Source organism: Dendropsophus ebraccatus, chromosome 4 (genome assembly GCF_027789765.1).
Source record: "Dendropsophus ebraccatus isolate aDenEbr1 chromosome 4, aDenEbr1.pat, whole genome shotgun sequence".
NCBI lineage: Eukaryota > Metazoa > Chordata > Amphibia > Anura > Hylidae > Dendropsophus > Dendropsophus ebraccatus.
Window position 1 is genome coordinate 6,841,755 of NC_091457.1, and position 13,651 is coordinate 6,855,405.

The following is a 13,651-nucleotide window of genomic DNA, read 5'->3' on the forward strand; positions in this document are numbered from 1 at the left end:
TCCTAGGCCCAATGATCGTTAAGCGAGGGCTGCAGGGACATCGTTACCGATGCCCTTGCAGCCCTTGCAGCATACATTACCTGTCAGGTCTTCTGCTCCACTCCGTCCTCCCCCCCGGGTCCCGCACGCTCTATCTTCAGAATGGCCTGTCAGCTGACTGAGCGCTCAGCCAATCACAGGCTGCGGGGGTCCCGGCCTGTGATTGGCTGAGCGCTCAGTCAGCTGACAGGCCATTCTGAAGATAGAGCGCGCGGGACCCGGGGAGGAAGACTGAGTGGAGCAGAAGACCTGACAGGTAATGTATGATGCTCCTGCTGCTGCTTCTCAAATCGTCGGTCGCCTGCCGTGCACCGCTATTCAACCGTAGCGATGCGCGGTGGTGGAACAATGATTTTAGGTCTGGCCCTAAATGAACGATCAGCCGATAACATCATCATCGGCTGATCGTTCTCTCTATTTCACAGAGTGATAATCGGCCGAATGGGTCCGATTCGGCCGATTATCGTTACTGTAGAATAGGGCCCTAAGGGAGGGGTCTGCCGGGTTCCTAATAATAGGGTTATGCAGCATTGGGGAAACATGGTTGCTTTCTTGCAGAGACAGCTACACGCTTGTCCTCAGGTTTGGGTGTGGGTTTTTTCAGCTTAGTTCCATTGAAGTGAATGAAGCTGGTTTGTTATACCACACACAACCTGAGGACAGGGTTGGCTGTGCTTTTTCTAATCCTGAATAATCCCTTTAAGGCCAACTCTCTCTTTCCAGAGGGCTATGACTTTCTAGTCAGCTCTGGCTTGACCAGGGGAGTTAGAATGTCTTCTCCTCTATTCAAGGTCTTGAACTTAGTCGGTTTTTCAGTTCCTAGTAACCAAAGACTTGTATGCTACAAAGGCATAAAACATTCTGTCCAAGTTTCTACCATCACCCAAGAAAGATCTGCGTAGAATAGGTGTTGAGTCTATGAGGTTTTACCCAAGACTGGCTTAAGTCTATGCTGAGAGGACTATTCCTGGTTAGATAGGGAACACTAAAAAGAGAAGAGAGGGGAAAGCTGTAAAGGGACTCTCAGGCAGGGAAATATGGCAAGAAAAGAGAGGGGAAAGCTGTACAAGCACTCTCAAGCAGAGAAATCTGGCAGGACAAGAGAAGGTAAAGCTATAGAAGGACTCTTAAGCAGGAAAAACTGGCAGGACAAGAGAGGGAAAGCTGTACAGGGACTCTCAGGCAGGGAAACCTGTCAAGATACGAGAGGGAAAGCTGTACAGGGGCTCTCAGGCAGGGAAAACTGTCAGGACAAGAGAGGGAAAGCTTTACAAGGACTCTCAGGCAGGGAAACCTGTCAAGATACGAGAGGGAAAGCTGTACAGGGGCTCTCAGGCAGGGAAAACTGGCGGGACAAGAGAGGGAAAGCTGTACAGGGGCTCTCAGGCAGGGAAAACTGGCAGGACAAGAGAGGGAAAGCTGTACAAGGACTCTCAGGCATGGAAACCTGTCAAGATACGAGAGGGAAAGCTGTACAGGGGCTCTCAGGCAGGGAAAACTGGCAGGACAAGAGAGGGAAAGCTGTACAGGGGCTCTCAGGCAGGGAAAACTGGCTAGATGGGAGAGGGGAAAGCTGTACAAGGACTCTCGGGCAGGGAAAACTTGCAAGACAAGAGAGGGAAAGCTGTACAAGGACTCTCAGACAAGGAAACCTGTCAAGATACGAGATGGAAAGCTGTACAGGGGCTCTTAGGCAGGGAAAACTGGCAAGATGGGTGACTGGAAAGCTGTACAAGGACTCTCAGGCAGGGAAAACATGCAAGACAAGAGATGGAAAGCTGTACAGGGGCTCTCTGGCAGGGAAAACTGGCAAGTTAGGAGAGAAGAAAGCTGTACAAGGACTCTCGGGCAGGGAAAACTTGCAAGACAAGAGAGGGAAAGCTGTATAGAGGCTCACAGGCAGGGAAAACTCGTAACACGGGAGTGGGGAAAGCTGTACAAGGATGCCCCTGCAACACCTAACTCTTTGTTGGCTTACAGTCAAAGAATTTGGTGCAATTTGGTGCATCTTGTTGTAGACACATTTTCTTATGTGTTTTAGAAACATGACTTTGCTTTGAACAAGTGGCCACTGGGGCCTAGATGGGTGTTGGCTGGTGGTTGGGGGTGGAGATGGGTGTTCACAGTATATCTGGTGAGTTGGCAATTGTAACTTTGGGTCAAGTAGAATAGTTGGAAACTAGACTAGTGATTAATACTTACCCTATAGTCAGAGGTTTATGTGACCCTTGACTATAAATCTTAAGTTTTATCCAAGACAATCCCACCCCGTCTATGTGCTTTGTCTATTAAACTTTTGGCAAATTCTAGTCTTTCTTTTATGTTGCTCTTTAGGCAATGGGATCCTCCTTAGTCTTTTTGTCTTTACCATTATGAACAAAAAACAGGGAATATAACAAGTCATCTTAAACATCAAAGCTGCCATTATAGGCTGCAGGAAGTCATGTGACACAGACGAGATGTGAAGGCTCAGTCCTCACTCATCACTGGTTAGTCTGATCTGGTCCTTTGTTTCACATCGAACACAGAAGCCATTGTCCATGGTTTCTACTTTATCTTATTCTTCTCCAGGTTATATTTCTATATTTTCTGGAACAGTCAGATACGTTTCGATATATCCAAGAACTTTCACCTGCCTCTTTGTTTTACCTTCTGTATGTAATATTTAGGGGGGGATATGATTTACCCACATGCTATATAATGGACAAGATGGAGAATCTTCACTGGATTACAGAGGTTTCAATGGACAGCAGGTTATGTTGTGTATAGGAACACAGGCGGTATGGGATGAGGTGTAGACTAGAAGAATTATAAATGCAGCTCTGGCTGTGACTAGAGGATAATACATGGATCTATTATTCGATACGTATATATATCCCTATTGGTGTAGATTTTATATGTGAGGGGTTCATGGCCGTTTAGAGGGATCTCCGTCCCATCGGATGCTGCGGTGTCCCCCCAGCCCCTGCTCCTTGGCCGTGTCACCTCGCTGATGGGTAATGTGAGTGACATGGCGCCTTGTTACAGGAAGAATTGTTCTCTGAGCCTTCAGAAGAGATGAAGCGTCTGTCAGTCTGGGGTCCCTGCGGAAGGTTCATGCCTCGGTGTCTTCACTCCTGGACTCATTGTACATTGTACTAGGAGGAAACACGAGGGTCCTGCGAGAGGAGAAGGTGATTGTGTACAGCTCCGCCATCCCTCCAGTGTCAGCCGGACAGGAGCTCAGCCAGAAGCCTGCCAGGTGAAGTGTGAGGAGGCGCATGGGACATAACACACAGGACCTGTGAGTGCATCCTAGAGAAATCCAGCAATCTGTGATGTCATATAAGATCACTACAGGTGTAATCACATGACATCACTACAGGGATAATCACATGACATCACTATACGTATACATGACATGATGTCACTACAGGTATAAATAACATCACTACAGGTATACATGACATCACTAGAGTTATACATGACACGACATCACTAAAAGATATACATGATATCATTACAGGTATACATGACATGATGTCACTACAGGTATAATCACATGACATCCCTACAGGGATAACCACATGATGTCACTACAGGGATAATCACATGACTACACTATACATATACATGACATGAAGTCACTGCAGGTATACATGACATCACTACAGGTATACATCACATCACTACAGGTATACATGACATGATGTCACTACAGGCATACATGGCATCACTACAGGTATATACAAGTGGTGTCCCACCACGGGTGTTTCTTGTCTTTACACCCCTTGCAAAAGCCTGTACTTCGAATAGTAGTGGTAATGAAGTAGTACCTAAGTTTTACCACTAGATGTCGCTAGTATGTGTATTGTATGCTTACGTATTGCACAGCTGTAGGTAACTAAAGGGTTATTGTTTCTTTCTTTTCTCTACCTATCTTCTTTCTTCTCTTGCACTCTCTTCTCACCCACTCACAGCACATATCACACATGCGGTAGGAAGTTGTCACATGGGGAGAGGAAGTGTAGCCACACCTTAGTGAGTCTTAGTCTGGCTCCTGTAGTGAGAGGACGCAAGCCAGAACGGTCCCTACAGCAGTCAAGTTGGACCCTGGCTTATGCCAGGTCCCCTGTTAGAGGACAAGGATATTCTTAGTCTAGAGGTTGAGCATAGCAGACATATATGGGAACGGCCACTGTTTTCTTGAAAGCAGCACTTCCACACAATATGCAGTGCTAAGTACTCTCAGAGAGGACAAGTCAGGGATCATCCCAGCCCACACCGTGAACAAGTCTAAAGGTACAGGACAGTATCCTGAAGAAAGAGAAACTGATCCGGGTAGAGCAAGGTTGCTAGAAGCCTACGTACTCTACCTCACAGCGCGGGTGTAATCAGAGAACTCTGAGCACTCTAGTCAACCCAGGTAACAAGGTCTGGGGCTTGTTTCACCCTCTAGGACGGGTCACCCAACACTGGGGAGCAGAAGGGCATGCAAATATCAAAGAGTCAAAACACGGGCACAAGTATTCTCTTTACTCTCAAGTATTCTACTTATTCTAATTCCAAAGTTCCGGGAGAGCACAGTACTACATTGGGATGGGACTGTCTCGACATCCTCCTCTCTACTTCTCTGAATCTCTTTTACCTCTGAGCACAACCCAGCCAGCACGGCTGCACTACTCTACACGCTCTCAGTACAGATACTGTCACTAAAGCCTAAATTGTATTGTCAAGACAGAAGTTCACTGTATATCAGTGTATCAAGTATTTCTAAATGTAAAGAAGTTATTTACTTAACTGGACTCAGTGGTTATTCTTTAAGCACCTACACAGCCATTGCATCCTCCCTAGGTCATCTCCCCTTTCTGTGGGTGGTGGTACCGATAGTCTGGGTGGGTCACAACTCCACTCCGGACCACCGTGATAAGCACCCGAGGGACCCCCGAAACAGCCCGGCAGGTCACTGACCACAGGGGGAAGGGTATAGCCAGCCTCCCTATAATAAAAGCAGGTGTGTCCGCATACCTGTGTGCCCAACCGGCACTGGCGTCACAACAGCATAACACCTGTCTGAGCTATTCCCCAACCAACCACTACTGTAGTGGAGTCACATTTCACCATCTGGCAAGTGACCGGTCATCCACCACACCAGTGGAGCACCACATACAAGACATGATGTCACTACGGGTCTAGTCACGCTGTCACGGCTGCGGCGGCGTCCCATGCTCCAGGCCTCCGCCGCACTGCTTCCCCCCGCACTCCAGTCACAGCAGACACAGGGGCCTGACGCCTTACGTATCTGTGTTCCTGCACGGTCCCCTCTGTGCCTTCCAGAGCGCGCCGGCTCATGGTGCTTTAAAGGGACAGTATGTAGCTAATTGGTTGTGCACGTAATCACCTTCCCTGTTGGAGGCCCTGAATGCTTCCTAGCGTGTGGTCCCAGATCTCCCGTGATTCCTTCTGTCTTTGGTTCCAGCCGTGAGTACTGCTGTATTCCTGCCTGTCTATTTGTCTTTAGCTGCACCTCACCCACCGTTAGCAAGACAAGCTGGGGGTAGCTACCTGGGGGTCACCTACCGCAGCAAGTCAATCCTCCCTTGCAATGGGCACTGGTGAAGACCAGTGGCTGCTTAGGGCCCTATTCCACCGGCCGATTATCGTTAGCATAATCGTTAACGATTAACGATCTCAAACGACCGCTATTGCGAAAGACCTGAAAACGTTCACTCATTTCCATGGAACGATAATCGTTACTTATGATCGTAATTGCGATCGTTTCTTCTTCCGTATTTATTCGCTATTGCGTTCGTATCTATTGCGAACGACCGAACGATGTCTTATTCAATGCGAACGATTTGCGAACGTTTTGCGAACGAGCAACGATAAAAATAGGTCCAGGTCTTATAAAGCGATCAACGATTTCTCGTTCGGTCGTTAATCGTTACTGCATTTCAACCGAACGATTATCGTTTAGATTCGAACGATTTAACGATAATCTGAACGATAATCGTCCGGTGGAATAGGGCCCTTAGACTCCACTCCCTGGAGTGGCGGTGGTACAGCCGATCCACGATTCCAGTCGTGACAGTAGGCTACAACTATGCTTCCCGGCAAGATGCTGAAAATCCGTAAGATCACCAGAGTGGTCACCCAACAGACCCAGCAGATTGTACAGCCGTCTCAGCAGCTACAGCAGTTGTCCGCCATCTTGCAGCCGCTTGTTTTGGCTCAATAGACTCCACCAGTGTCTCCACCACCTTCAGCGGCCTTCAGCGTTAACGAGCACTTAACGATTTTTTTAAGCGAACGATAACACATAATACTTGTGGGAACGTGAACGATATCTGTAGTGTAACGTTTTTTTTGGGTCGTTACATCGTTACATGGTCGTTTAAAACGTGGGGAAATGTAGGTAGACATTTCAAGAACGACTGAAAGATTTTTTTATTCAATGAAAAGATTAGCGAATTATTGTTGAAAGACCAACGATTTTTTTTCGACATGTTGAAAAAAAATAGTGAACGACTCAACGACGATTTCACTGTTGTCGTTCGCTCGTTTACAGCTATTCCACAGAACGAATATCGTTAACGAGCGGTCGTTTGAACGATTTTATGAACGATAATCGTTCGAAAAAGTTCAGTGGAATAGGGCCTTTAGACTCCACCAGCATCTCCACCACCTTCAGCAGCCCTTAGACTCCACCAGCATCTCCACCACCTTCAACGGCCCCTTGGACTCCACCAGCTTCTACACCACCTTCAGCGGCCCCTTAGACTCCACCAGCATCTCCACCACCTTCAGCGGCCCCTTAGACTCCACCAGCATCTCCACCACCTTCAGCGGCCCCTTAGACTCCACCAGCATCTCCACCACCTTCAGCGGCCTCTTAGGGTGGTATTATACGGGCTGATGGGGGCCCGATAATACCTGTAAACGAGCAGCGATCTGCTAGATCGTTGCTCGTTTACTTGGCCTATTACACGGCCCGATAATCGTTAAACAAGGGCTGCAGGGATATCGTTACCGATGTCCTTGTAGCCTTTGTTTAAACTGTATACATACTTAATCCATGGTCCAGGGTTCCTCTTCTTCTTAACTTCTCCCCGGGTCCACGCACTTCAGCTTCACAGCGGCTTGTCTCTGCTGACAGGCCGCTCGGCCAATCACTGGCTGTGGCGGTTCCGGCCTGTGATTGGCCGAGGGGCCTGTCAACTGTCACAGGCCGCTGAGAAGCCGGAGCGCACGGGACCCGGTAAGAAGCTCTGAGGAAGAGGAACCCTGGACCATGGATTAGGTATGTATTCTTCTTTGCTAATCGTCAGCGTCGGCCGTGCACCGCTATTACACGTAGCGGTGCACGGTCGGCGCCCGACGATTATAGGTCTGAACTTATATCAACGATCAGCCGATGACAACGATCATCGGCTGATCGTTGTCTTTAGTACAGGGAACGATAATCGGCCGAATCGGGCCGATTCGGCTGATTATCGTTCCGAGTAATAGTACCCTTAGACTCCACCAGCATCTCCACCACCTTCAGCGACCCCTTAGACTCCACCAGCATCTCCACCACCTTCAGCGACCCCTTAGACTCCACCAGCGTCTCCACCACCTTCAGTGACCCCTTAGACTCCACCAGCGTCTCCACCACCTTCAGCGACCCCTTAGACTCCACCAGCATCTCCACCACCTTCAGTGACCCCTTAGACTCCACCAGCGTCTCCACCACCTTCAGCGACCCCTTAGACTCCACCAGCATCTCCACCACCTTCAGCGACCACTTAGACTCCACCAGCATCTCCACCACCTTCAGCGGCCCTTAGACTCCACCAGCATTTCCACCACCTTCAGCGGCCCCTTAGACTCCACCAGCATCTCCACCACCTTCAGCGGCCCTTAGACTCCACCAGCATCTCCACCACCTTCAGCGGCCCTTAGACTCCACCAGCATCTCCACCACCTTCAGCGGCCCCTTAGACTCCACCAGCGTCTCCACCACCTTCAGCGCTAGTGATGTCTCCCTGATTGAACACCGAACGTTGCCCTTCAGCGGCCCCTTAGACTCCGATTCCTGGTGCCGCTTAGACCATCACTAGCGGTCCTGACACAACATCACTATAGGTATAATCACATGATGTCACCATGGGATCTGGAAATGTGATGTCATTATGGTAAGACGTCTCATAACACCTCTATGAAATGATAGCATGTGACATCACTATGGGAAGACATCACCTGGCATTATTATAGAAAACAGTCACATGACATCACTATGGCAAAAGTCACATGATCACTATGGGAAAAGTCACATGATCCATGATCGCTATGGGAAAGTCACATGCTCACTATGGGGAAGTCATATGATCATTATTGGAAGATGTCACATGATCACTATGGGAGCATGTCACATGATCACTATGTGGAAAGTCACATGATCACCATGGGGAAGTCACATGATTACTATGGGGAAAATGTCACATGATCAATATTGGAAGATGTCACATGATGACTGTGGGAAGATGTCATGTGATCACTGTGGGGGAAAAAAAATCACATCCTAGATAGCACATCCTTCTATCTACCAGTATCTGCCAGCGAAGTAAAGTAATGTATGGTGATGTATATTATGTATAATATATAGTAATGTATGGTGATGTATATTATGTATAATATATAGTAATGTATGGTGTTGTATATTGGATATTATGTATAATGTATAGTAATGTATGGTGATGTATATTATGTATAATGTATAGTAATGTATGGTGATGTATATTATGTATAATATATAGTAATGTATGGTGATGTATATTGGATATTATGTATAATGTATAGTAATGTATGATGATGTATATTGTATATTATGTATAATGTACAGTAATGTATGATGATGTATATTGTATGAGGATATATATTCTATAGTGATATGTATAGTGATATATAATGCATAGTGATGTATACTGATACATATTGTATGGTGATATATAATGTATAGCGATATATAATGCATAGTGATGTATACTGATACATATTGTATGGTGATATATAATGTATGATAATGTATAATGTATAGTGTAAGGTCACGCTCTGTGATCACAGGGATAACGTTCTGACAGCCCCGGGCCTAGCATCCCAATAACACCTGCATAGGAGGCCAGTCTGTACAAGCAGAACCCATCCCACAGCAGCACAGAGCATTACAGCTTTTTGGTGATAGCTGCCAGGTATAACTGCGCTGTATAATGTGCTGTGTCCTCCCCACCACAGGAGCGCTCGGATACATTACAGTGAATGACCCCCTCCCTATAATCCGACACGCTTTTTATTGCTTTTTTTGCATTTTTATGAGCAATTAAACTGCAAACATTAATGCGGAATGAAAGCGGCAGAAATAATCTCCCGGCGGCTAATGAAAATAATTACAGGAGGCGATAACCCGCGCCCAGCAACCGAGCACGCAACCCGCACCGCGCGCTATACCAATGAGCGCAAATCCTGTAATTGCTGCTTATACGATGATTATAGATGACAAGGATGGAAAGAAATTACAGACTCCCCCGTCCTCATAAAATATCCAGGAAAAAGACGTCTGAGATATTTATAACATTCCCAGAACAGATACGGAGTGACGGCGGCTGAAGCCAAAGCCCGGGCATCACCAGCCGCCTCTACACTGACCCTGGTGGGCAGGAGAGTGGTGGAACCGGGTATACTTCTCTCCTCTTCCTTCTCTACTCGTGTGTCAGTTCTTGCATCTTCTCATGAACCAGGGAGCTGAGGGTGAGCACAGATATAGATGTTATACAATGGGCATGATGTCTGGAGGCCTGGAGTATGGATCCAGATCTCTGTGGAGAAACATGGCCGGTCAGATGGATCCAGATCTCTGTGGAGAAACATGGCCGGTCAGATGGATCCAGATCTCTATAGAGAAACATGGCCGGTCAGATGGATCCAGGTCTCTACAGAGAAACATGGCCGGTCAGATGGATCCAGATCTCTGTGGAGAAACATGGCCGGTCAGATGGATCCAGATCTCTATAGAGAAACATGGCCGGTCAGATGGATCCAGATCTCTGTGGAGAAACATGGCCGGTCAGATGGATCCAGATCTCTATAGAGAAACATGGCCGGTCAGATGGATCCAGATCTCTGTGGAGAAACACGGCTGGTCAGATGGATCCAGATCTCTGTAGAGAAACATGGGCAGTCAGATGGATCCAGATCTCTGTAGAGAAACATGGCCGGTCAGATGGATCCAGATCTCTGTAGAGAAACATGGCCGGTCAGATGGATGCAGATCTCTATAGAGAAATATGGCCGGTCAGATGGATCCAGATCTCTATAGAGAAACATGGCCGGTCAGATGGATCCAGATCTCTATAGAGAAACATGGCCGGTCAGATGGATCCAGATCTCTGTGGAGAAACATGGCCGGTCAGATGGATCCAGATCTCTGTGGAGAAACATGGCCGGTCAGATGGATGCAGATCTCTATAGAGAAACATGGCCGGTCAGTTGGATCCAGATCTCTGTGGAGAAACATGGCCGGTCAGTTGGATCCAGATCTCTGTGGAGAAACATGGCCGGTCAGATGGATCCAGATCTCTGTGGAGAAACATGGCCGGTCAGATGGATCCAGATCTCTGTGGAGAAACATGGCCGGTCAGATGGATCCAGATCTCTATAGAGAAACATGGCCGGTCAGATGGATCCAGATCTCTGTGGAGAAACATGGCCGGTCAGATGGATCCAGATCTCTGTGGAGAAACATGGCCGGTCAGATGGATCCAGATCTCTGTGGAGAAACATGGCCAGTCAGATGGATCCAGATCTCTATAGAGAAACATGGCCGGTCAGATGGATCCAGATCTCTATAGAGAAATATGGCCGGTCAGATGGATCCAGATCTCTATAGAGAAACATGGCCGGTCAGATGGATCCAGATCTCTATAGAGAAACATGGCCGGTCAGATGGATCCAGATCTCTATAGAGAAATATGGCCGGTCAGATGGATCCAGATCTCTATAGAGAAACATGGCCGGTCAGATGGATCCAGATCTCTATAGAGAAACATGGCCGGTCAGATGGATCCAGATCTCTGTGGAGAAACATGGCCGGTCAGATGGATCCAGATCTCTGTGGAGAAACATGGCCGGTCAGATGGATGCAGATCTCTATAGAGAAACATGGCCGGTCAGTTGGATCCAGATCTCTGTGGAGAAACATGGTCGGTCAGATGGATCCAGATCTCTGTGGAGAAACATAGCCGGTCAGATGGATCCAGATCTCTGTGGAGAAACATGGCCGGTCAGATGGATCCAGATCTTTATAGAAAACCATGGCCGATCAGATGGATCCAGATCTCTGTGGAGAAACATAGCCGGTCAGATGGATCCAGATCTCTGTGGAGAAACATGGCCGGTCAGATGGATCCAGATCTCTGTGGAGAAACATGGCCGGTCAGATGGATCCAGATCTTTATAGAAAACCATGGCCGATCAGATGGATCCAGATCTCTGTGGAGAAACATAGCCGGTCAGATGGATCCAGATCTCTGTGGAGAAACATAGCCGGTCAGATGGATCCAGATCTCTATGGAGAAACATGGCCGGTCAGATGGATCCAGATCTCTGTGGAGAAACATGGCCGGTCAGATGGATCCAGATCTCTATAGAGAAACATGGCCGGTCAGATGGATCCAGATCTCTGTGGAGAAACATGGCCGGTCAGATGGATCCAGATCTCTATAGAGAAACATGGCCGGTCAGATGGATCCAGATCTCTGTGGAGAAACATGGTCCTGTATATAACTATATATCTCATAGCAGACTGTTCCACCTGTGTCCGGCAGCAGTGATGTCTGTGGCTCCGTCAGTATAAACCTCCGCCATCAGCGTAACCTTAGTGACGGATGGCGCACCATGGACCGGTACTCGAGGATCGTCACGGCTTCTATTATGAATTGAGAGGTTTGGTAAACATGACCCTGCCCCCGCTCATAAAGCAGAAGACCCCTTACCATCCTCCTGCGGCTCCGCGCTCTGCCGCCTCGACAACTCCACATACTCAGATGGATGAGGGACGGAATTTAAAGGGCAACTCCGATCAGAGCCGATAATGTCATCAATGATCCAGGAATGTTAGGGGTCGGGTCCGCTGAGTAGCCTTAGTCGCTCCCATGATGCCTCAGAACAGAGCTCATTATCATATCCCATATGATGTGGGAGGAGCTTATATATACAGTATATGAGTTTTAGAACCGGATTGATATTTACTGCAATGCTTCCCGGCTGCTGCAGGACTACAACTCCCAGCATGCTCTGACAGCTGAAGACTACACCAGCAAGTGTTGTAGAACTACAAGTCCTGATCATTTCAGTCTGCATTCATTGTGCCTCAACTTGTGGCTGCTGAAAAACTACAACTCCCATCATATACTAACAGCCAAAGGATAGACTCTCTATACCAGTAATTCCCAATCTATGGCTATTTAGCTGTTGCAAAACTACAACTCCCATCATGCCCTGACAGCCGCAGCTACGTTCTTCACAGCAGCATTCCCCAATCTCTGGATCTCTAGGTATTGCAAAACTACAGCACCCATCATGCACTGACAACGGCAGACAGTATCTTTACAGCAGTGTCACCCAACGTTTGGCTCTCCAGCTGTTGAGAAACTACAACTCCCATCATGCCTTGAAAGCTGGAAACATAATCTATGACAATAACCCCCTCCCCAGTCTGTGGCTCTAATAGCCCTATTTCACGGAACGATTATCGTTCATAGACTCGCTCCAACGACCGCTCGTTAACGAGCACTTAACAATTTTTTTAAGCGAACGATAAGACATAATACATGTGGGAACGTGAACGATATCTGTAGTGCAACGATTTTTTGGGGTCGTTACATCGTTACATGGTCGTTTAAAACGTGGGGAAATGTAGGTAGACATTTCAAGAACGACTGAAAGATTTTTAATTCAACGAAAAGATTAGCGAATTATTGTTGAAAGACCAACGATTTTTTTTCGACATGTTGAAAAAAAATAGTAAACGACTCAACGACGATTTTGCTGTTGTCGTTCGCTCGTTTACAGCTATTCCACAGAACCAATATCGTTAACGAGCGGTCGTTTGAACGATTTTATGAACGATAATCGTTCGAAAAAGTTCCGTGGAATAGGGCCTTTAAGCTGTTACAGCTACAATTCTCAACATGTTATAGAACTACAACTCCCATCATGCACTAATAACCAAACCTTGCAAAACTTCAACTCCATTCATGATAAACCTGAGGTCTCTCTAGTTGTTGCAAAACTACAACTCCCATCATGTGCTGCCAGCCCTTGACTGTTGCCCTTGCGCATGCTCAGCTCTGCTACATGCCCCGGGTGCAGTGTGAGTAGCCGTCTGGCACTCCGCTAACGAGCCCGTGTCCCTGCCGTCCCCTCTCGGCTATGGAGCCTTTGTATGTAATTGCCGGATACCGTCAGCTGCTCGGAGACGTCTGCAGCCGCGGATCCCGGGGAGATGATCACACGACGACTTTATTATCCGCAACAGACGCGCAATCTGCTCCGAGATGAAGGCGGCGACAAACACCTCAACAAGTCAGTCAGACTA

The 13,651-nt window shown here is 47.6% G+C and overlaps 1 protein-coding gene across 1 annotated transcript; it reads left to right on the top strand.

The window, feature by feature from the left end:
* The first annotated feature begins 1,076 nt into the window (after window positions 1-1,076).
* On the top strand, window positions 1,077-1,928 carry LOC138789189 (antho-RFamide neuropeptides-like). Its single transcript, XM_069967795.1, has one exon. The coding sequence runs from the start codon at window positions 1,077-1,079 to the stop codon at window positions 1,926-1,928; it is 852 nt and encodes a 283-aa protein (XP_069823896.1).
* Window positions 1,929-13,651: the final 11,723 nt, after the last annotated feature.